General features: G+C 41.0%; 1 protein-coding gene across 5 annotated transcripts in view; it reads left to right on the plus strand.

The window, feature by feature from the left end:
• The window catches only part of map7d1a (MAP7 domain containing 1a), a 40,401-nt gene extending 15,887 nt beyond the window's left edge, over window positions 1–24,514 (plus strand). Inside the window, exons 3-19 of one of the 5 annotated variants that reach the window (XM_023415248.2) lie at window positions 2,964–3,032; window positions 3,799–3,819; window positions 7,066–7,229; window positions 7,544–7,655; window positions 10,331–10,435; window positions 11,872–11,994; window positions 12,106–12,251; window positions 12,693–12,823; window positions 13,988–14,226; window positions 15,793–15,943; window positions 16,729–16,909; window positions 17,731–17,835; window positions 19,411–19,461; window positions 19,552–19,612; window positions 20,741–20,822; window positions 21,206–21,444; window positions 23,506–24,514. In XM_023415248.2, coding sequence (XP_023271016.1) covers window positions 2,964–3,032; window positions 3,799–3,819; window positions 7,066–7,229; window positions 7,544–7,655; window positions 10,331–10,435; window positions 11,872–11,994; window positions 12,106–12,251; window positions 12,693–12,823; window positions 13,988–14,226; window positions 15,793–15,943; window positions 16,729–16,909; window positions 17,731–17,835; window positions 19,411–19,461; window positions 19,552–19,612; window positions 20,741–20,822; window positions 21,206–21,444; window positions 23,506–23,516 — 1,991 coding nt within the window. In that variant the 3' untranslated portion in view covers window positions 23,517–24,514. Of the gene's footprint in view, window positions 1–2,963; window positions 3,033–3,798; window positions 3,820–7,065; window positions 7,230–7,543; window positions 7,656–10,330; window positions 10,436–11,871; window positions 11,995–12,105; window positions 12,252–12,692; window positions 12,824–13,987; window positions 14,227–15,660; window positions 15,944–16,728; window positions 16,910–17,730; window positions 17,836–19,410; window positions 19,462–19,551; window positions 19,613–20,740; window positions 20,823–21,205; window positions 21,445–23,505 lie in introns of all 5 variants that reach the window. The other 4 variants (XM_023415244.2, XM_023415245.2, XM_023415246.2 and 1 more) reach the window with 4 other exon arrangements.
• The last annotated feature ends 584 nt before the right edge of the window (window positions 24,515–25,098 follow it).

Below are 25,098 nucleotides of genomic sequence, written 5' to 3' on the forward strand. Positions count from 1 at the left end.
TAGTAATATCAAGACATTTGCTGTATTCTTCATTTGTCTGTTTTAGAGGAATATGTAGTTTAGTCCTAAGTCTCCTGATTCCAAAAATGACCCACACTTCCCTTTTGTCCTTCAGGTTCCTTTTCCGCTTGTTCTGTAAAGCTCATTACTTGTGAGGTTTTGCACCCAGAGGGGTGTGATGAGGATGAAAAGCACTCTGTGGCTCCTTAATTAGTAAAATGAAATGGTGAGGCTTTTAGTTCGGTTGGGAGCTGCAGTTTCTGTTCAGTCAGTGTATTTAGTCACATATCAAACATTTTCCTGTGAAAGCAGTGATTTACATGTGTCCATGAGGACCTCCTCATGCAGGTGGTGTGGAGCACAGTGAAAAACACATTTTGTAAAGACATCTTGTTTCTTTTGTGCAACCATTGAATGAGGCTTGCAAGTCAGACTATACATTACACCCTGTACTTTACCTATTGTGCCCCAATTATGAGTTGAACAAGCCTGAGATTTTGAGAGGATAGCAGTGTGTGTGTGTGTGTGCGCGTGTGGGTGCGCGTGTGCACAGTCCAGAGCCCAAACACCGGACCCATCTAGTATTTTCTGAGCATGTCAGTTTTTGTCTCAAAAGCTTTGTGCACGACATTATAATTAACATGGTGGTGAGTTGCAAACAGCAGCACGTCACACTGACCAAGAAACATTCACGTGGGCTTTCCATTGTCCTATAAATATCAAAGTGGGTCAGAGGTTGTTCTTAGGGGAGGCTGCATGACAGATTATTTTCATGTTTGTGATTCACGCCTCCCCCTATTAGATGTTGCTGAAGGATGAGTTCCTTTGTGTTTGATGCTGAACATCTGGTCTGTGAAGACTGAGGGGGATGATGAGGCATGAGGGCTCAAGAAAGATCAAGACTGCAGTCTGCGTCAGTGTTTTGCAGTGGTGGACAAGTTATTTCTGGAATTACACACTTAAATGTGTGTATATACAAACATGCAGAAATATGATTTCATGCATTAGCTGTTTTGATCACTACACAGTTCAAGACAATTTAATTTTGTGGGCTTTAGAAATAAAATATGTAGTATGTAGGAGAAACATCCCATGATTTCTGAAAAATAAATGACAAACTGCAGGAATCTAGCCAAAAATTCAGCATCATGCTCGGCATGATTCAGCATCATGAAATAAGCAATTACTGCAAATATTGTAGTATTTGAGTTCATTGTCAGTCATTTCCATTTGGATATTCTCTATGAAGTTTTCTCAGGAAGTGGCACAAGTTCCCATTAGAGGATGTATTTTGAATTCTTGAAATGGCTCAGTTCAGTGTTTGTTAACACTGCTGCTCTTCCGCTTGCCTTCTTTCACTGAGTGGTTCCTCCGGGGTATTTGGAAGGAATGTTATGTGTGAGCAAACATCAGAGGTGTCACAGAGAGGAGAAATGTATGAAAGTGCTCCCCTGTAGTCATAACATATCACAGTCAAACATGCACACATCCAGATGGCATAGGAGATTTAGTGGGCCTGCCACATGCTACAGCTTTTATTTGGAGGAGATTAGCTTGCCTGTTGAATTTTCTTCAAACATTTGTTCTTTGTTTTTCTTGTTTTTCTATATCAAGAAAATTTAGTACACACCAGTTTTCAGCCATGTGTTGAGCATCTGTGTTGAAATGTTGACATTGGCCATTTCCTGTCATTGTTTTGAGGCCTGCATTTCCTTGCGGTGACATTTAAAAGTTAAAAGCCTTTTCTACACAGACTTGGGAGTAGTGAGGAAAACATGTATGCATATAGTTATGTTTATCAAAGGGCAGTTTTAGGTACTATTCAGAAAAATATATCCATGTCACAGAACGTATTGTACAAATAAAAGAAAATTTACAGGATTCTGAACTAAAAGTTTTAATGGTAACTTTAGTGCTTTGTCGATAATTTACTGTTTCACATATATTGAATATTAAGAAGACATTCTCTCCGTTATGGATATGTTATGCCATGGAAATTTACTTAATTCTGTAAAAATATTCTCTGCATAACAGAAGCTCACCGCAGGGAATGTTTCCAGTTTAAGTCAACTTGACTAACCAGCTTTAATTGAGGTCTTTTCTTAAAGAGTTATTCCGATACTGATACTAGTAAAACAAATACCTAAAGTCCATACCAATCGGATCCTAAGTAATTTACTAATAAACTTTATGGTTTCACACCCGGATAAAACGTCAGTTTTCCCTGAAATCTTTTCTTCTTTGCTGCTGTAAAGTAGGAGACAGGAAGTTGCAATGTGTAGACACTGGCAAATAATGTTTTAGAGCAGTGAAGAAGAATCAATTTCCAGTAAATAGAGTAACATTAGTCGTTCGCAAAATGTCAGCAATTTGGCAATATGTTACACTGAAAAGTCCCAGCTGTAAAAAGGCAACATGTACAGTATGCAAAGCTTTAATTTTCTGGCGTGGCACTAGTGTTAGGACAACTAGCATAGGAAATGCTATTTATTCCTACATTTATTTATTTATTTTAATTATTAACAGTCAAATTGAATAATAAAAGAAAGATTCTATGGCATTCATCTATCTGCTCATGTTCTACAAAGGGTTTAACCTGAGACATCATATATAACAATGACTGCAATCATATTACATCCATACAGGGTTAGTAGCTGTACTTTTTTTAATGCAATGTGTGTGTGTAAAACATATCTTTCATTTATGTGGATTTTTGTCATGAATCTTACTCTGCAAGCCCAAAACTATAATGAGGCTGTGTTGATCTAGCAGATCAAATGAAATTTACAAATGTTTGTTTTGAATATTTGTTAGGAAACAAAGAAATATGACATTTTTACATAAATGCTTTATGACTAATGCCTGACTGGATTAAACTTGATATAAGTTTGTAAAAAGAAGCTTCTCACTTACACATCCTGCCCCTATTTTTCTCCTTTCTTGCCCTTCTGTTCTCATCTCAGACATCATGAAGTCAGAAGAGAGGCAGAAGCTTGCTAAGGAGCGGAGAGAGGAAAAGGCCAAATATCTGGGTAAGTGGAAACAAGGGGTGTTGGGGGCACGTCCTTTACACAGGGAGAGAGTGCCCCCTAGTGTTGGGGCGAAAGAGGTTGTTTTGTGTCTGTGGTTGTGTTGCTACTGGGTTGGCTATTGGCTGCAGATGGCATGCACATGTAGCACAGACTCTTGGAGAGGAGAGAAGACTAATTTGGGCTTCTGCACAGACTTCAGCAAAAGCCAAGCCTCCATTTTACTACAGACAAGTGAGCATTCCTTTTTTTTGCATGCATGCTGAAATACTCATGAAATGTGTTCAAACATTTGCTTATTTTATATTGTTTGACTTTGCTTCTGCTCACCTCTGCACTGAAATGTATGTTAATACAGTTTGAAGTCCTCACACTGACAGAAACTTGTACGCTTTTTACACACAAACAAAAACCTGTGAGCTTTTTGCAGTGTGATGAATATCTCATATGGCTTTACTTTATTTGAAATTTGTTCCACGCAACAGCGTTGAGTCATCAAAGCACAGAACCTTCTTCTGCATTTTATCCTCACATAATCTGACAGTTTGATCAATTGGTGCATAATGTCCTAAGTGCCTTTCACTTGGGCCTCACATCAAATGACACTGCTGTATTTTTTTGTGTCAGTTGTTACATCTCTTTGGCCCAAGTCTTTAGTTTTTATTGAACACATGGCTGTCACATTATCACCCGGCTACACGCTGGTGGTGCACTGCTTTGCATGATTGACAGTTGCCTCTGTCTTCTCTCTCACCCCTTCCTCCTGCAGAAGAGCTCAGCAAGCTACAAGGTAAGCCACTCACCGATGTGTCTGTGGTGGTGATGGTGGTGGTGGTGGTGGTGGTGAAGCCTGTTTTTCAGCACTCTGTTTCACGTGGATGTCTCAGCTTAATAAAGTTCAGTAGTTTAAACTAGGGCTGGGCAACACACCAAGAACATATCAATAATGAAATTAAATATAGACTCAATGTTGTATAAGTTGGTAAGTTCTTCCCATATGGCTTTGAAAAATCATCCCTTTAAATAAAGATAACACGTAGTCACATGCTTTGACATTATTTCTTATTCATAGTACATCCTCTGATAAAGCAAAGCGGTAGTGAGCACTTATGCTAATGCTTCACTAACTGAGCAAATTCAGAATACCAGCTTTAGAAAGATATATAGCAGACTTGTAGGAGATCTGACTGGAGGCAAAAAGCAATATATTTAAACTTTATTGACAGTTTTATATATACAAGAGTTTTGGTCATATTGCCCAGCCCTAGTGTTTCATTCATTTAATCCTCATGGTGTTCCTTGTTTTAAAATCGTGGTTGTTTTTAGTTTTTCTTTATCTTACAAATTTCAACTAATTGTAAGCTTTTCTCTCACTTCTCAAAAGTTTCATATAGCCATAGACCGATCATGTAACCAATCATTTATGTGTAAATAAATGTTATTGGTTGTTAAACAATAGGACAGACTGTGGCTGACCATCTGTTCACGCAGAAAAAGATGTTGCGTGGCCTGACTTTAATCTTCTTTCATCCACGTGTTCCAGCTGCAAATGCTACAGAACTCCTGCGATTTCGTATTTAAAGATAACACGTTTGAACCACATGCCACAAAATTACTATGATTACCATCTGACTGGAGAAATTGGGTTTAGAGATGCTTACAGCCAGATTTATCTTGGCTGTGAATATACATCTAAACAACCTTATATTGCCAAAAAGAAAAAAAAAATCTTGCAGTTCAAAACTGTCTGGAATAGCAAAATATTTAAATTAGTGTTCACTTGTTTAGATACAGAGTTGAACGACAATTCTTATTGCAGCTTACACGGCTAAATTTGTTTTGCTGCTGTTGTCTCACAAGGCTTTATCAACATGGTAGATAAAAATTCTTAAAAATCATATTTCATCACATTTGCTTTTTAGTACCTTGGGAGTTCAGGAAAAATGGATGAAACATACTCTAAATGGTCTCAATTTTATTAGAGCTTAACTTAATTTGGCAAATGCAGAATAAATTCACAATCCTATCCTCACATAATGCAGGTTTCTTTTAAACTAGCTGTTATCATACTTCCAGTAATGCCATGTTGTCTAATCCAGCTGTGTGTTAAACAGCAGTAAGATGAGTTTGACACACTTCATAGCGTGGATCAGTCTAATTGGGCGATCACCGGGGCACGCCAGATGGTACGGCTCTGATCTAATACTCTCATTCAGACTTGGATAAAAGATGAGATCCTGCCAAAGCGTGTGTTTACAATATCAGCTTAAAAGAGATCTCGATCAGGAAGACTTATCTCATCAACCATCGTCTGTGGTATTTCTATTTTAATAGAAAGTAAAGAGTCACCAATCCCTACATATTATTGTTTGTGTGTTATTGGGTCCTTGTTATTTTTGAGTGAAGCTTTGAGAGAATTGCACCAGAGAATTGCCTGCAACAGCACAGGAGCTATTCTCCTGCCTTGTCTGTCTTTGGAGGGGTAGTATGAATACTTCATGCACCAGGGTTTACAGCAGCGCTCTGTTTATGATTATTTAATGATCTTACTATAGTAGGTCTCATTGGTACATGTCAGCACCAATAACCATCAGCAGGGAGTTGAGGAATGTGTTTTTAAAGCCATGTCAGCTTAAATAAATTCAGAATTGTACATATGTTCATCATTTCAAGCCCTGAAATAGATTCATAAATGACTGATGATGAGTGGCACTCAAAATTGAAAATTGTGTTAAATCGTGAGCTGAACGCCGTCAGACTAACTCTTCTTAGCGTAGTGTAAGCATGAAGCCCCCCCAGCCAATTTCCAGCTCATTTTCCCTCCTGCAGCCAGCACCTGTGTAGTCTGGAAAACCATTACAAAACACTGTTGAATGAGTCCAATTCAAATATTCAATCTGAGCGTCACACTGCCACACACTTGATTTGCTTGGAGAGTGTGGGTGCAGTTTTGTCGCAAAATATGTGTGACTTTCCCTTGTGAGGAGGGAGGAAATACTATGGATGTGGAAAACTGTAATCTATTTTAGCAAGCCTTAAACATTGCATTTGTGGGCAGTTGAGACAGTTCTCTCTTCCCTCATCAAAAGCACAACGGATGAATTATGAAGCTGTTTCCACTGGAAGTAAAAAAAAAAAAAAGCCTTCTCTCAAGTCGAGGCCATCAAGCTGCGATGAGCTGAGATACGCACTGCAGCAGATATTTCCTTGGCTGCAAGGTGCTGGCAAGCAGTGCCTTGGTATAACTCAGCTTTTTGTTTCCCTCTCTCAGATAAAAGCCCAACTGTGTGTCTGGCAATAAATTTTAACCCTGCTAGCCTCCAGCATCTCTGCAATGATCCGTCACCATAATCTGAAATCCACAACCAGTTGCTTTTGTTGCATCAAGTGCTTTAGAGAACTGAGCCTCTCCTCGTTGCAGAGGCTGATTCTTCATGGAGGTTTTACTTTGTAGTTTAAAGAAATAGGACGAGTTGTGTACACAAAGTAAGGCAGCTGCAAAAGGCGTCTTTACGCCCTCTTTGAATGGCTCAGGGACAAGGAAACGATTTCCATATCAAAGTGTGTGGTTTATTGAAGCTGACGTGCAGGCTTGATGCGATTAGTGTGGTGTAAAAGTGTCACTTCAGAAGTGCTGTATCTGTCTAACTTCACGTCATGCGCTACTTTGTGGAAAAGTCAAGTAATTGAATTGAATTGCAAACACAAAAGGGGATTGAGGTGAAAGGCAACATAATAATTTTTGAAAGACAGCTGTAGATGTGAAGTAAACTTCAGAGAGGCCTTACTCTGCATATTTTCTTCAAGCTTGAAAACCAAACAAACAGTAATTTTGTGTTAAATAGTGGTTCTCAACGGATATCACACCACTCGTTCAAGACAAAACCGACACAGAATTTTCAAAGAATGCATCTTTTGAAAGACGATGTGCACTATAGCTATTTGGAAAAGACAGGGACGAAATAGAGAGCTCCTCTGTCCTGTGCTTATTTGGTAAAAGCTTACTCTCCTGACCATGTCTTCTCTCCCATTTTAGCTGCCAAAAAGACCCAGTGGCTGGAGAAAGAGGAGAAGGCAAAGCAGCTGAGGGAGCAGCAGCTGGAGGAGCGCCGCAAGAAGCTCGAGCAGCAGCGGATCAAGGCGGAAAAACGGCGAGCCGCTCTGGAGGAGAGACAGAAGCAGAAACTGGAGAAGAACAAAGTATGTTTGGACGAGACAATGGCCTCTGTCGAAAATTATCTATTCAATAGATGATGCTGTATTAATTTGTAGGTGGTAGGGGGGGATGGGTTAGTTACCCTTACTGCTAGATACCCGGAGGAGAAATGTTAATACCTTCCTTCATTGGAATGGTAGCTCAACAGGGTCAGTTGCAGATGAAGGTATTTATGTTTCTGCTCAAGGACACCTTGGCAATGCGGGGTGCTTGAATCCAGGCTTTTTACTGTGTCACACTGTCCTGCGTGTTGGGTTTGATGCATTTGACAGTGTGTGTGTTCTTGTGTCCTTTCCAGGAGCGCTATGAAGCTGCCATCCACAGGTCAACCAAGAAGACGTGGGCAGAAATCCGCCAGCAAAGATGGTCATGGGCCGGTGCGCTAAGTCAGAACTCCAGCCAGAAAGAAAGTGAGTGTACTGTCCAGCCTGGACACACATCCTCATAAAGTCGCACTAGACAAGGGAAAATAACTGCTTCATGTAGCCAATATGAAGCAGTTATATCAATAGCATACCTGACATCGCTAATTTCTCTTTCAGTGACTGACCTGCTGCAGCTGGCTCATGTCTTTGCAGAAGTTTCTTTTTTTCCTCCTAGGCTTGTCTGTCAGCTGTGCTGTCACAGATTTGCAAATAATGAATTTTTGATAATGATTTTCATTCTTTATTAATGATATTGTTTTTTCGATTAATCATTTAGTCTGTAAAATGTCAGTAAGAATGTTCCCGGATTTCTCAAATCCCAACATGATGTTTTCACTTTGCTCATTTTGTCCAACTCCCAAATGTCTTTAATTTACCATCCTATAATACGACAAGTAGAGGATCCTCAAATTTAAGAAGCTGAAACCAGCAAGTTTTTAATTTTTGTTATTTCTGATCGTTTCTTTTACAACTGAACCATCGAGGTAGATCTGAAGCAGTGCAGCCTGAAATTACTGCGCTATCACCATTCAGGTGAATTATAAAGAAATGAATTTTGTTGCCTGCTTCTTAATCCAAACAGTGAAATGGATAGCTTAGTTTGGTCTTCAGTATTTCATGCTCAATGCTCAGTGCTGGGGTTGGCGTATAATGCTGCCAGGAGCACAGTCAGGAATGCTGCCCAGACAGATTTGGACAGCACTGAGCACTTTTGTTATATTTTAATCTGGTGTGCCTTTGCTGCATCAATCACACTCCTCCACCTTAATATACCAGTTCCTCTGATGTATAAGCTACTTCCGCCCTGTCCTTGTCGACTGTTTGCCTCTTAAACATTAGTTCATGGTCATTAGCCCCTTATCATGATCAGACTGTATTGATCGCACACAAGGTGAAAATGTATTCAGCTGCTTCACTGAACCGGCTGTATTAAGCAGGCTTCTATCGACTAGCAGCTAAAATGGAATATGCTGTCTGATTATGTTTAATTTGAGTTGATAAATGTCCTCATAGTGCAACAGTAGCTGCAGAGACCAGGTAATGCAGGAATGATGTGTTAACAGCTTGATAGATGCTTCTGTCCCTTTGTTCCATCCTCCCGACTTGAAGCTCTAAATCTGAAGAGTCTCTAGTTGCATTTTACGTCATGTAATCGCCTCTGCCATATGCCCGGGGAATTATTGACACTGAAATCAATCTCTCCCTTCCTTCCTCCTCCTTCCTCCCTCCCTCTTCAGCCTGCCGTCTGTCAGATGATGAAAGCATACAAGCGTAAACAGGCTGCAGTGGAATGGCTGAGAGTTCAAGATGCTATTTAGGAACTGCTACAAAGTACCCACGTTGGCCTCTGTCAAAAGAGCATGCTGTCTCATGTCTCCTAGTCTTTTGTGTTTAAATGAGGACATTCACGCTCTGCCTGCTTCAGTACCTCTGTTGCTGTAATGTTCTCTGAATCATGTCTGACGACATTTGGGGAAAGAGTGTGTTCATTTGATTGCAGTGTGTTAAGGGGATAGAGAATTGGGAATTGATGCAAGTATTGCAGATGGATGGTTTCATGGATTTGAGATTTTGCTCTTTTCTGAAGCGCCAGTTCACGTCATCAAGCCTTGAAACGAGTACATGTTTCCCAGCAGTTGCTTTCCATCACTTGTTTGGTTGTTATGGTTATTCTGAGTTGTGTTTCACTGGGATTGTGTGGTGTCTTGTGAAGGTTCTTCCTCGGAATATCTACTTGCTTTTTTGGAATTGGAATTGTTGTGAAGTGAGCATGAACCTTAAAAGGATAATTTCACCCATATCACAAAAGAAGCAACCTTATTTTCTCACTCGCATTGAAAGATGACATGTAAAATATTCATTAGCAACTTGTTTTCCCCAATAACACGCCCCAGTTGCTCTGAATAATCCATTCAGCTCAAGCAGTTCCAGTTTCTACTACTACTTCTCTACCTAAGAAACAGTGTCAATGGAAATGGTTGACACTGCACTGTGTGGATTATCAAGAATAATAGGGACAGAATTTCTGGAAAGAGATGTCGGTAATGAATATTTTAAAGTTCATTTGTCCATTTTTTAAGCAAAAGCAAGAACACATTTTCTTTTCATTCCTATTCTATCGATATCATGGAAGAAATCTCAGAGACACAGCTCATGTTTTTATTGTCTTGTGAATGACTGTGTAACATGTTTTTAAAAGTTTATTATTTATTATATATTTCAAAAACCGGGACAAATAAAACCAAAACTATCTGCAATGCTAAATGGGTTAGAGGTTAAAGAGGAAACATAAATCTTGTTATTTGGGTGCACTGACCCTTTAAGAATTATAACAACATGAAATACCATTTTTGAAACACATGTTCTGTGCCTGCCTGCGCACCTAAAGGCTAGTTGAAGTGAACAGATGTCGTACTGTGTGCGTGTATGGACTGTAAAGCAGGTGATGTTGTTATACACACGGTCAGCACATGGGAATTTGCTTTAATGAACATTGCTCACATTTCAAATACGTAAGTGTAGTTGCCTTTGCAGTGAGTGGGTGTATGTTTGTGGGGGCATCATTTGAGCGTAACGCATGACGCCACCGAAGTTCCTCCTCTTCCTCTCAACCATGTGACCTGTGTGAACATCTGTGTGGCGCTCTTTTGGCTTCTTAGGCAGATGCTCTGTGTCAACGGTCAACCTGCCCAAACACGTGGACTCTGTTATAAACAAGCGACTCTCCAAGTCCTCCGCCACGCTCTGGAACTCCCCCAGCAGAAGTAAGGCAACATCTGGAATGCCCTCCCCCCTCTCGTTAAATGTGTCCATCACTCTGCCACTGCCAACATCTCCGAACCCGTCCATCATTGTCCTCTTTTTTTTTTTTCCTTAGTTACCTCTTCCCCTTTCTGATTTTAGTCCCTCTCCTGTGCTTGATGTCAACCATCAAGCTCAGGAGACCCATTTCCATCTTCCAAAACCACTATGAGTTCTGTTTTTGTTTTCTCCAGAATTTGGTTCGGGGCTTTGTTTGACATGCTCTGCATGCTCATATTTTAATATGGGTTATGTACAGTATTCATATTTTGTTCTGCCGTCTTTTACTATCCTTTGGTTGGTTCATTGTGTGGTAATGGTCGTTTCATTCCTGGTGGGTTTGCACAGTGAAATGGATCCTTTTGTGCTCATTTTCATCACAACATGCTGGATATGGGATGTCTTTTCGGTGTCCTAAATGTTTTATTGATTGATTGATGGGTGTGATTATTTATGACAATTTTTCTTTTTGAATCAACTTTGTGTCTTTGAATCAATCTTTCTTTATTCTTAAGATTCAGACAGCTCTCTCTCCTTTTTATAGGTCTTAAGTTAACCAGGCCACCGTGTACTTCTGCAAAGAAACTTTTGAGCTTGAAAAAAAAAAAAAAAGTAAAGTTAGTGAGTGAGTCAGTGAGTCAGCATTTTTCAGGAGATAATATATTCTGAAAACTCCCGGGAGCAGGTACTGTTCCTCTTTGCTACCCAAAAAAATAGATGGGTAACTACTTTATCCTTCTTGTCACACTCCTCTCTTCCCCCCCACACACACTCCACTACACAACCATATGAAGATTCAGCGTAACATCTTTCTCGTGTTAACACCTTACAGCCAAAGAAGAAAGTTTCTCTCTCTAAATCCTGATGAGTCTCCACTCGTCGTGCTCTCCGCTTGTGTGCTCAGGGCTGTGGTTATAAATAACTGACTCACTGTCTAGACAAGCATTTCAAATAACTCTCTCTCTCTCTCTCTCTCTCTCTCTCTCTCTCCTGGGTGGTACCCATACAGCCCAGTGTTATAGTAGACACATTTATTGGGCTCATTTTCCACCTCCCCTCCTCTCATGATCTCTGTGGGTGGCACTGAGGTGTCTTATTGGGATTGTGTGTATTTAAGCGGGTCTTTATGGCTTGAAGACATATGCTACATGTAAGCCGTAACCTAAGAAACTGTCTCTTTTTATTTCCTTCTGGTAAAAAAAAATCCTTCACTACTATATTTTGTTAATGAGGGAGAGATTCCAAAGGTGTCTAAGTTCTACTAATACTTCAGGTTTGACAAGTTTGGGGCTGATATACTAACAACAGAGCTCTGGTTCAACTGAGGACATCCGTTAGATCCATCTTTCAATTTAATCGAAAAAAATACATTAATTAATGTTTCTTTTCCTACTTGCAGCCCGTAGCCTTGCACTGAGTGCGTGGGAGAGCAGTATAGTTGACCGGCTGATGACGCCGACACTGTCTTTCCTTGCCAGAAGCCGCAGTGCCGCCAGTGTCCTCAGCAACGGCAAAGATGGTCGTAAGTTGTAAAAAAAAAAAAAAAAAAAAAAAAAAAAAGTATTAATTTAATATCTGACTCACTATAAATACATTAACATATGGTTTAATTTTACGTCATCTTCCTCTCCAGACTCTCCTCTCTGCCCCCGTTCGGCCTCGGCCAGTCCCCTCACCTTGTGCGCCCACCAGCCCCACCACCGCTGCTCCGACCGTTGGAGGGTGACGTCCAGCACACCGGACATCACCCAGCGCCAACACAGACGCAGCTCCACACCCGTATGTCTGCCTTATTAGCTCTTGCCTTGTTGTTAAATGCATCTAACATATTCTCCACTCACAGTCAAGTGTAGTCACAGTCTTCAGAAAGTTACGGCAGGGTTACAGAGGGAACCTGACCTGTATCAAGAGACTCATTAAGGAAGTCCTTTTCCAGAGTAGGAGCGTAGCTAACAAGTCATGAAATCTATAACAGCTGATTCTGTTTCTACAAGTGGGTTTTAATATTCACCTGAAACTATATGAAAATTTAATGGTGAAATTGCTGGATTGTTCTTGAGAAACTATTTCCTATATAACAAAACATGATCCCTGACCAGCTGTTTTCTGTTCTTTTCATGTACTTGTTTCTTGTCTTACTTTCTGTTTTTATTATAATTTTAATTTCCAGGGAGTGATTGAATTTGTGTTTACCCTTTTTTAATCTGTTTTGTAATACAGATGGATAAAAACAAGAAAGAAAAGAAAGACAAAGAGCGGGAGAATGAGAAGGAGAAAATTGCCCTCACTAAGGAGAAGGTACTCAAGAAGAGACAGTCTCTACCCAGCATGAGACACAGACCCGATCCAAGGTAAAACATACAGTTTTTACTTTTTACTATTTACAAATATATTCAATTCAGTTTGTTTATTTAATTTGATCCTATTCCTAATTGAATGATTAAGAAAATTATGCTATTTTCTTTCTTTGTTTATATTTACCACAAAAAGGTATTAATTTTACAATGGAAGCTCCTCATTGATCAATTTTCTATCAATCAAAAAATTAGCTTACCCCTTTAGCGCTGCTGTAGATGTAATCACATTACAGCTGAAACAGTCAGTCAATCAGTTAGTCATAACTTGAAAAGTAATGCAAGCAATGCAAGAAATATTCTTGATAGTCTATTTATAATTTCAGCAATATTGCAAGTAAATTTCCAAACGTTCTCAGGTCTCAGTTTCTCAAATGTAAAGATTTTCTGAGATGCTCTCTCTTTTTATTACAATGTAAATTGTAGATTTTGTTCTGTTTGTTGTACAAAATCTGTAGATGTGACTTTGAATTCTGGGAAATTTCAAAACGTATTTCTTCCTATTTCTGACATTTTATGTACAGTACATAACGATCAGTTGTGAAAATAATCCACAGATTAAACAATGAAAATATTTGTTAGTTGCAGCCACTATTTGCTCACTGAAACAGTATTGTAAACAAGATTTAACCTCATATCCCATTGACCCACAGCCTTTTTCTGGTCAGCAACTGTGTTAGCCTCAGCGACCATGTTTACGTCTGCATCACACAGACTGCGTATTTCATGCACTGTTTGAGCCTAGGCATTGCATGAAAGGTCTCTCTTATCCCCAGGCCACAGAAATAAATGACATCCATGACAGAAAAAAGAAGAAAAAAAATACTCTTTTGACTCAACAAAGAGCTTGACAGAGCTGGCAGTACCAGTGGCCTAAAAAACTTCTTCCTCAGCATAATGGACGTTTCCCCTCCAAGTGTTGCATTGTCTGCTTGTTGCCGGGATGCTGACCGATAATGCACTTTAAGGATGATGCAATGTTTGAGTGCTTTGTCTGGTGTGAATCTGTTTGCTGAAGCCAGGTTTCTTCAGGACATTATTTCAAACAAACATTTCAGCCCACGTCTAAAAGAATAATGTGTCAAACTCCATGAGAGAATCATTATTGACATCATTTCCCATCAGCCTTACATTTTCCCCCTCTATTCTCTTTTCTTCCAGTCCCAGTCCTTTGTCAAGACAACGGCCGTCATCCCCAGCCACACCCAAGGGCAGAACTGCCTCCCCCAGCCCTGCTGCCTCCCCCAAACCTCCATCAACACGTGGAAGCCCGTCGACTCCTAAGGGCCGGCCCAAAAGAGCCCGGACCCCTGCCAGGATAGAACACCGAACATCCTCCCCTGTCCCCCTCAACAGAGTGAAGGAGCCTCGCAGGCCCGCCACCCCTGAGGAGCGAAAGAGTGAGTTCAAAAGAAAGTGGTGATGGTGGTCAATGCTCAACCATCAGTCAAGACTTCCTGTTCATATTTCCAGTAAGGTGAAGAAGTTAAGGTTAAATTAAATGAATTCCTTTCCTCCCGGAAGTCATGCAACAGTGATTACTTATACTTAAAACTTAAAAAATGAGCGTAATGGTTCATTTTTGACTTTGGGAAGAGTTTGACAAGATATTCTTAACGGTAAAGTATGTAACCTTTCTGCATTGAAATGTCTTAAAACCGACTGGAAGTATGTTATATATTGTACATGTATATTATATTTATTGAGTTCTGTACTTACATTATCCCAAATGTTTCCAGCAGTTTTCAAACCTAGAAAAATCTGTGATTTCAATCAAGATAAAGGTCTGTTTTCTTTGGTTGCCTGTCATGCGCATCATATTCCCATCATATCCCCTATGCGCATGTATCAACGTTGTGTTTGTCTGCCAGACTTTTATTCCATTTTAAGCTGCATTTTTATGATACACTTTTTAACTATATATTTTAACCAGATGAAGAATCCCACGTTACTTCACGTCACCAAACTTCATCTTTTGTTATTGTTTTGAATGAGAGACCCCTAGCAGCAGAACATTACATATTTTACATTTAACTCAAGGTTCATTTACTATTTTTTCAGATCTCAGCTTAAAGTTTCCTTAGTTGTCATGGAAATGGCTCAGTTGTCGCCATGTGAATATTAGTCGACCAACTGTTATAAGTTGACTGAAGTTTAATATTTAAGCCACAAGATAGCCACTGATCCATATCCATATATTGATTAAAGACTATGGAGAAGCAGTTAACAGCCCAAAGAAGCTACTAAATGGACCTTGTGTTAAAATGATCTGTATTTTGTTGCCACTTTGACCAACAGTCCAATTTGCACAATCATAAGATACAGAACATCTGGATTTTCCCTCTGTGGCTGAGTCATGCTGTATTTTTATCATTATATACCCAAAAAGTTCTCCACTGTCTGACTTTTTCTGTCACTGACCAGAAGACTGGATCTATTGGAAAATCTTTTTGAGCCTCTGGAAAATCTGTATTTCTTTAAAAGGAGCAGTAGGTAAAGATTACCATCAGGCTTAATTAGGCATGAAAACAAAGGGAGTGTACTGAGTGAGCCACACAGAGCGCTGTGTGTGCGAAGACACAGACCATGGAGCTAAGAGTCTGCTCTAATCAGCCTAAATTATGTAATTACCAAGTTCTTAAGCTGAAGCTATACTTGTTTACAAATTCCAGTTGCAGGGGACAGAATGTCTCAGTGCATGTGAAGGGAAAAGACTGAATGTGTTATTTGTAATCATCGATAGGCGTCCCCTTGAGAAAGCACCACTTTAAAAAGTCAAGAAACATTAACATTGAAGGTTGGCTAATGCACGTTGTTGCTTTGTCATGTTTTAGGTTCCCCTGTGGTTCCTGCCATCGTAGTATCCTCTGCCGCCGCCTCACCCCATGCATCGAGCACACCAGTTACAACCACAACCTCTTGCTCCTCACCTGAGCAAATCCACTCAACTCCTTCTGTCCCCGCAGCATCACCAACGCCCTCTCCGTCAGCCAAGCCAATGGCGGGCACCAACGACCCAGAGGAGGCCGCTCGCATCCTGGCGGAGAGACGCCGTCAAGCCCGAGAGCAGAGGGAGAGGGAGGAGCAGGAACGGCGCGAGCAGGAAGAGAAGGAGAGGTCAGAGATTTTTAATATGCCTCAAAACACAGGGCGGGCCAGAGCAGGCTAGAGTTGACCCGGCACAGTGAATGATCTGTGGAGTTATTTGACTTTACAAGCGATGATAGAAATTTTCAACATCACAGTCTCACAGCTGAGTGACTGCCCAAGCTGTGCTCCTATATTTCCTTTTTTCTGGCCTCCATTGCAGAGTTGAGCAGACTGCAGTTCATACTGGGGACTATGTGAACATGCAGTTCCCCTCAAAGACAGTATTTGACATTTGAACTGATACTGGATTATTGTATGCAGTTTTTTCATGAGTGATTATTTATGTAATGCCATTGTGAGATGGTTGGTGGTGTGTACACTGCTGGAGATTTTATGCTGCACAACAAACTTTTATTTTTTCTATAAAATAAAAGGCATTAGTAAAACTAATCCATGCATTGTCACAGCACATGCATGTCTGAATGAGACCTCACTCAGCACTGGCTGTGATGTGTGTGAGCATTAGGAATTTGATAGCCCGTTGACTGACTCTAACCACAGCAAGTTCCTATTTACAGAAAGGGTATTGATGTGATCTTTTGTTGGCACTCATACTTCCAATTGTTTCCATTTCCCTAAATAGTTTGGTTTCCTGCGCTTCAAAGTCAACCAAGCAGCTATGTCGTAAACTAAAGAGGAAATGTCCTGTCAATGGAATCATTTACATATTAAATAGTTTACTGCATTCAAAGTCTTTGGCACGTGAGTTTGTGGAAAATGCTTATCCTCGGCCTTATGCCCGACGTCTCTAGGATCCTGAGAGAGGAGCGAATAGCGAGGGAGGCAGAGGAAAGGCAACGCAGGGAGGAAGAGGCCCGTGCCATGGCAGAGGAGCAGCGGAGGAGAGACGAAGCCCAACGGCTGCAGGAGGAGAAGGAGGCCGTGGAGAGAGCCAAAGCCGAGCAAGAGGAGAATTTACGCCTGCAGAAACAGGTATGCTGAAGTGGTTGAAGCCCATTATAGTATGACAGTTATTATTGCTTTTCAAGTAAAGGTCATGACACACATGCAAACTCACTGCATCCTCACATTGTTCCCTGGCACGTTGCCCTTCACACCCCAAACCTACACACTCCCCTGTCTTCAGTAAACATCCTGTTTGTGGTGTCCATGGTTTGATGTCCCAGCTTTTCACCTCACACTGACCTCATCTGATAACAGGCTCTTCCTAAAACGTGATCCGGTATATTGTTCTTTTTTATACATCAGTAGGATGTCATTATCCTCAAAGGCAAATATTAGTCCAAACCGATGAACCAGTAGATACAATGAATGTGCCATTTTTACATTTGAGTTTGTCAAATAACCTGCACGAGTGCAATTGACTCTTCCTGTGTTTGTGGATGTTGCCATGGAGAAGCAGACAGACTGTTTATCCTGATCAGCCCTGGCACTTATCTTATCTCTATGGTCTAAATGGTCTGTTATCTAGTCCTTACGCTTTGCCACCCCCTTGTGGTCTTTCACAGAAGTGTCATTTGTGGTTAAACATGATCAAATATAATTATGCAAAGTATTGTATTTCACTGTGACTGGTCCTCACGAGGCTATAAATGTAGAAAATAGATCTTTTTGGCTCAAAGATGCAGGAAAATATCCCTTTTGTGGTTGTAAACAATAATTGCAGGCAGCAACCACACCCTTGTTACGTGAAAGGCATGCTGTTTTGGCAGAAGTTCTTTTCTTTTTTTTTTTTTTTTCCCCTCCTGCCAGCATTAAAATTGTGGTTGCATTCTCGCCTGTGTGTGTTGCAGAAAGAAGAGGCTGAGGCTAAAGCCCGGGAGGAGGCGGAGAAGCAGCGTCTGGAGAGGGAGAAACACTTCCAGAAGGAGGAGCAGGAGAGGCTGGAGAGGAAAAGGGTAGGGCGATACATCTGTCCTTCCATCCTGGTTTTAAAGTCACACATTAAATTGGAAATGTACTTTTTTTTAAGTATAACGTTCCCTGTCAGTCAAGTATTTTTATTGTAGTTTTTTTAGGGGAAGAAAATATCCTTATCATACCCTTGTTTGATTTGAAAGTAACTGAAGTCCCAGCACTCCTTTGAACTGCACACATATCCGAGTAACACAAAATTTACTCTGTACCCAGAGTACAGTAAGCTCTCCTGCCTCAGTGAGGGGTATTATATTCTGTGGTATACTCTGTGGTTTGCCTTGTGACATGACAAACGCAGGCTTGAAAACTGTGTCCCTGAAATCAAGATGAATGATGTTTTTGGCTTATCCTGGATCGGCTGTCTGCATGCCATGATTTAATAGGGCTTAGAGTGTGTGTGAGTGTGAAGCTATATATAAACACTAATAATGGAGAGCTTTCTATGCCAGTCATCTATGTGTGGATTTGTGTGGATCTTTGCATGTGTGCTGATATGTGTGCTGATATGTATGTGTGTGTTGCTCACACACGTTTTGTGACCATAGCCAACCACTCATGTATGCCACCCCTATCAACAGTGAGCTCACGCCTCTGTGCTAGCTTTCTTTCTCTCCCTACGCTCAACTTCTCTCCACGTGTGAAAGGCTCTTATCTAGGCGTGCCAGGCCTGGCTCAGGGAGCCGGAGCCTGGCTCTGTCCTGAAATTAGCCCGCAAGAACAGCATGTTCTTTAAAAAACTCACTGCTTAGTCAGACTGCACAATATACTGTAACCTTATTCTCCCAAACCTGATTGGCCCACTTCCTGTTATCAGCTTAACAAAGAAGTTTGTAATCAACAAGCACAAGCGGTTAAAAGTATCCCGAGGGGCAACAAAGCAACTTATTAGACAACAAGAATCTTTAGTCCAGATGTTTTGCAGCCAATCTAGATGCCAAGGCCATGAGTGTGTGAGCTGGCCATGAATAATCTTGGAACTTAAAAATGCTTCACTTTTATGAGTGACAGCTGCGGTTATGGTCTAGCTGTCTCAGGCTAGCTGTGTCCTTAGATGAAGGTCGCACCTTGTCTCAACCCTCTGCCTTCTGTGCATACAAATTATCCACACAGAGTGGTTTGTATTTTAGTACAACCCTGTCCTATCCCCCATCCTACCGTTCAACCGTCCTACTCTGTTGTTCCAGCTGAGTACACAAGTGCTGCTTCAGCTTTATTGACACAGCCCTCCACCTGATGACATCGGCGCCTCAGTTTGACTCGGTGCATTCACCTTTAGTGTAATGGCCTTTGATGCAAGAGACAAAGAAACCTATTGCATTCTTGAAGAGAAGCAACGAGCGAAATGTGAAACCTCAGTTTCCAGCAAAGCAGTCTGACAAGGTGTGTGGGCTCGTCTAGCCCACTAAACGCACCCAGTTTTTTAAAATAAAGTTAAACAAAGCTATTTTGTTGTGGATGCTGGAACTTCAACATTTGATTGTTGTTATGGAAGCTGAAACCTTTATTTCCCGTTTTTTATAAACACATCTTCCCCAATTTCTTTCTTCTTTTCTCAGCGTCTAGAGGAGATCATGAAAAGGACACGCAAGACAGATGGAGGCGACAAGGTACGTTTGTAGTTCAGTTTTAACAAAAAGAACAAGCAGAAGCTCAACTATTCTGATAAAAATGACTGAAATGATCTCCCGTCTTCACAGAAAGAGACAAAGTCCTCCCCCCTCGCACAAGTCAATGACAAACAGGCAGAAAGCGGCAAAGGTAAGCAGAACATCAGTCTGGAGTAGTCTGCCTATTACAAAAAATCCTCAAGCGATGGAGGAAAATCATTACCCACCCCAAGCCTTTAATCTGCAACAATCGTTCAGGATAATTGGTTTAATGTATCTTTCATTAATGTGTAATCTGGGAAGGGATTTAAAACAAAGTGGACGCTTTGTGACCAGGTGGTTTCCAGAATCCACTTAAAAAGTAGATTTCTAACTCTATCCGATTCAATTAGCAAATCCACAACAACTACATAGTAAATTTGAGACAGCGTCTGACTCTGTTCATCTGTTACTGAGAGGAACTCATTTTAGTTATCCCACCTTTAGAGTGATACCTGATGACACATGACCGCACCATCTCTCCTCTGCTTCTTTTCCCTCCTCCATATGTTACAATAGTCACAGGTATTTGTTGTACTTTTGTTCTCATTTCCCATGTGAGTTAAATTCACATTGAACCATTTTGTATAAAAGTTATTAGATTACATGTCTGCCTCATATCCTGTACAGCTGCAGTTTGAGTTCTTCTTCTCTGCACAATAGGACCCATGTGTGCTTGCTTGTTGTCCAAGCCCGGGGACTGAGGGCGTAGAGAGGAAGAGTGGGCTCATGGTAACAGCCTGCAGCAGTTACCAAACATTTACTTTTGAGACAAATGATAAAATAAGGATACATGTGATGTTGCACAGCCTTTTGCCCTATGTACTCTCCCTGCAACTTGTGGAACAATTCTGTTTGTAACACAACTGTATTGAGTATATAACTTGCGCATCCTCCTTGTCTGAGCTTCCACGTCACACACAGTAGATGAGTAAGATGAGGGGGATCAATGTGGTCTTGGTGATATACTGTTTGTAGCCAAGTTCCCCAATGCAGGAAGACATTAGCCAGCCCACTGATGTGGTCAGAGGCCTGGCAGGCGTGCTGCCATTCTAGTCAGGGGTGTGGAGATCTGTCTCAACCACAGCCATGTCATCAGTAGAGCTGAGTAAGGGGGGGATCTGGAATGAATGATAAACTTAGCCTTACAAAGCTTATGGATGATCATTAATACTGTTTGATTACGTTGGTGTGCATGGTTACCACTGGCTAAACAGCTGTTTCACTTTGTTTCCACTAGCATCTGCTGACTATCAGCCAAAGCCAGAGGTCAATGTGCCCAACAACAAGACAGAAAATGGACAGACTGATGTCAAAGAAAGGTAAAACATTTCTTTTTTTTAATCCATGTGAAAGTTTCTTTGCGCTCATGTAAATGCACGACCACCATGAACAGTATAAAACTTGTGTGCCAGAAAACCGAGCCAGGAGCTGACTACTAATCAAGTCTGTATAGGAGGTTTGCATTGTTGTAAACCTCAACCGAAAACACAAGGAGCCACACGATTAAAGCTCGCAGTAAACAGCTGTAATATATACTGGGAGAATGAACTGGGTTCTTGAAATGTTTGCCCCTTTTTTTCTGAACACGCTTCTTGGGGTAGACTTGAAAAGAATAATTGGATTGCAGTGGAATGACTCATTTCTTGTCATTCTGACCTTTCATAACTATAACCATGCTCTGCTCTGTGTCTCCTCTCTCCAGCAACCCCTCTGTCCAAGTGGTCAATGGGGTCCAGCCTACCAGGCATGAAAATGGTCTGTCCAGCAAAGCAGACACTGCCCACTTTGAAGATATCATCCATCTTGCCAATCATGGCAACACCACAAACGGAGCACGGGATAAGTCTGACACCAGCATTGCCACCGAGCCGATACTGACGTTTGACAGTGAGGAGTCATTCATGAAAAAGACAGGCCCCATGAAGCCTCAGCATGTTGCAGGTACAGAGTTACAAAGTGCTTTACAACACACGAGAGAAGCCATAATCTAAAACTTGTATAGAAAACAAACTCGGCAAAGACTTAAATAAGGTAAAAATTAAAAATGAAAATATGAACGGAGGAAGAGAGAGGAAGGTAGCTCCACAACTGGTGGGCCCTGTGCAGGAAATCTGCTCACAGTTTGTAATTCAGTGAGTTGGTTAGGAAGTCTGGCAGGAGCCCACTCATGTTAGTGCTACATAACATGAAGCTATGGCCAGTAGGTGATTAGCCTAGCTTTGCATAAAGACTGGAAGCAGGGGAAAAGAGTTACAGACTACCAGCACACTAATTAACAAATGGCACAGGATATACTTTGTTAATTGGTGAAATTTGAAAATGCAGGCAGATGCATTTTCTGTACCTCTAAGCAAATTATGCTAAACTAAGCTAATTTGCTGTAGCCTAACAGTTGAGATTGGTATTGATCATATCACCTAATTAACCACCTAAATAAAAAGGTGCATGTTCCAAAATGTGGACTCCAAAAATTTCAAAATTGATTCTAAAACTTAAGGGTGTATTGTTTCCACTCTGCACTGGTTGGCTTTGTCACAGTTTAATAGCAGCATTTTGGATTAATTTTGGCCATAGTCCAAGGTTTGATCCCCAGAGTGGAAAATACACAAATAAATTTTCACTTGCCTATAAAAGAAAGATTAAAATAAAAAACAACATAATAAAATCAGACAATATCCTTAATATTCGTAGCCACACTGTCGCATCTTGAGCAAAAGGAACTGGTTATGGCTCCTTATTGGCTTTGGTTTTTCATCTGTCCCGAATAAAAAGTAGTTGCAGACACAGCCATGGTTCATTTGCAATGAGCTTGTGTGCTTATTTGCACTGAGCTAGTTTTACACCAGGCCAAGTTCACATTACCCAATAAAGACTGCAGTACAAAGTACCATAGTTAGTACTGTTGTCCTTGGCATGAAGCGACGATGAACCTGAACTTCATCTAATGTGCAGGTCATCACCCCAGTAATAGTGAGTACCCCCTGTGGGAAGGGTGGTGTGGCCCTGGGGGGCTCCACTTACACTCACAAAAGGGTGGAGATGGGACATGGAAGAAATAGTGTAGGGACGGGTGAAGAGCAGCAGGGTATCTTTATACTGATGACAGCTTTTATTCAGCAGCCCCACTGACTTGGGACTGCACCCAGGGAGGAATTCCTAGAATGGCTGAGGCAATGAGGAGACACTATCCACAAGTGCTTCACTGCCAGAGGTTAGAAACAGGACCCCGAAGCAATTAAGCAGCATATCACCCATCACTCAACCCCTTCTCCCAGTGGCACCGTCAGCAGCACCCTACTCTTCCTCCTCACTCTAGATCGTAACCTTCACCTGTTCACCTGAAGACAAGCCAGCAGTCATAAATATCATGTAAAGCAAACAGAGGGTGATGACCTTTGCTATCCCTCTTCATGCCTCCCTTAAAAAAAAAAGAAGAAAAATCATAGTTTTTGTTCTAGTTTCTCATTCCGTTAACCCAGTCATAAAAAAAGTGAACATTCTCTCCTCTCATCTTCACTCTTGGAAATTTGGATACTTGAGACGACTCTGACCTGGCAAGACATTTATGTCGTGGGCTATGATTGGGAATAATTATATGTTGGACTATTTAATGTTACCAAAGGAGGTCAATTTAGTTCAAGACATACTTCCAGGGTTTATTTGAGTGTTCATACTTATTGAGAGTGTGGCCTTACATTTGCGCTCATATAATAATTCAGTGTAACATAAATTATGAATTTATATCACTTATTGGCTGTTCTGGTGGCCTCTTCATTCCTCTCATGTAAACGAGACAGTAAAGATTTATGGGCTTATGCCTCCTGCAACATGTTCAACATGGTTTAGCATTTAGTATTGTCACCAGGTCAGAAGTTTACAGACCATGTCATAACTCAGGTCAACGACGTGGAATCCGTTTTGTCAGTTAGCAAGTTTTGATTAATCCTCAATGGCTGCTGCCCTCCTTCTGACCCTTAACCCTCTCTTGCCTGCCTCCTTCAGAGGTCCTGTGACATGCTCCAGTGCTGAAGTGCTGGTCGCCTTAGGCCACTGACCTTTACCAGCCCTGCCAACGCTCGCATGGGGGGGAATCCCTGTGACCTGTGCCAATCAACAACCTTCTTCCAAGCTCCTAAAAAGTAAAATACGTCTCTCTGAAGATAAAGTGGGCCACAGCAGATGATGACCAACCATCAGGACAGGAGAGAGAAAGACATAACAGGATGAAATGAAAGGTGTTGCTGCATGCAACACAGGTGCATCAGTGTTAACATTTGTAAAGATCTTTGTGGCACCAATTACAGGCACCCTATTACTCGACAGTATCATCCTTTGTACATTACAGTACAGCTGAGTGAAAAAAAAAAAAGTGTTTTGTTTTGTTTGTTCTTTAGTTATTTAACTGAAAGAGAAATATAAAAGACTGGGTACATTTGTGAATAATGTAAATGAACTTTGTGTGTCAGACAAAGGAGGAGAGGGTCTGCAGATTAAAGCTGTATGAAAGGGAGTCGTTGTATGCTACTCTGCTATGAGTAGGTCTAAGTAAAACCCGGGTATTATACATCCTGGTCTGTAAAAAGCTACCTGTAACAGTTTTTTTTTGTAAAGTTCAACTGAGAAATATGAAGAGAGATTTGAAATGTAAGCTCACATGCAATGGCTTCTTACTGTGTGTAAACATACTTTCTGTTCATACCTAAACCTCAGCTATGATTGATTGTATGCAGAATTGGATGTAATAATGAGTGTGCAACCATGACAATTAAGAAACCAGAAGTCATCAAAGGTCAAATCCCTAAGAAATAAAAAAAAAACAAGGGTTTACTCCACTGTTTAACAGTTTTCACATGTGCAAGCATGACTCCGTTTTCTCTCATCTGCATTGAGAATTCATGGACTCATATGTATTTGAAATTCTGGTGCGTGTAAATGCTATAAATATGTTTTGATGTGCGTTCCAAGGTCAGTGGGAGTATCTTAAGTCTTATTAAAGACAAGCTGTCCAGTCTGTGGTCTCATCATCTCTTTGTCCTGAATGAATATGGATTTGATACGTTCAGGGATTATTTGTGAGAAGAGAGAAAACGATGCAGATGTTCTGAATTTCAATGTTAAAGGCCGTGTTCTCAGGTTCATCAATCTGAAACAGGCACAGAAACTGGTCACCATTTGTTTTTAATTTCAGTTTGGAAATGTTTTGTATTTTAGTTTGACTTGTTTACTCTTGAGGCTCAATAGTGTGTTGACATTTGAGGGGGCAGATACCCATTCCCACTGAAAGCTGTGAAAGATGGAGCGCATACTAACCACAGGAAAACAGATTTAGAGATGGTACCAGAAGGCAGGCTTTACACAGTTGATGTTCAAGGCATGCGGGTTGGCTCAGCTGTCCATTTCACTTTGGGTCTCCTTTTACAAAACCCCTACAGGGGGTACATGCCTCCCTATGTGCTGCCCCCCTTTTAATGTATTCTAGTGGCCAGTGGAAGGTCTGGCACACTGCATTTCCAGCTTTCAGGCAGCCGAAGTGCATTACAAACACGATTTATGCCCCCTTCTACCAAATGCTAAGACATGCCACACTGATCATCA

The sequence above is a fragment of the Seriola lalandi genome, unplaced genomic scaffold (assembly GCF_002814215.2).
Source record: "Seriola lalandi dorsalis isolate HSWRI2012SDOR001 ecotype SW California unplaced genomic scaffold, Sedor1 jcf7180002054546, whole genome shotgun sequence".
Lineage (NCBI taxonomy): Eukaryota > Metazoa > Chordata > Actinopteri > Carangiformes > Carangidae > Seriola > Seriola lalandi.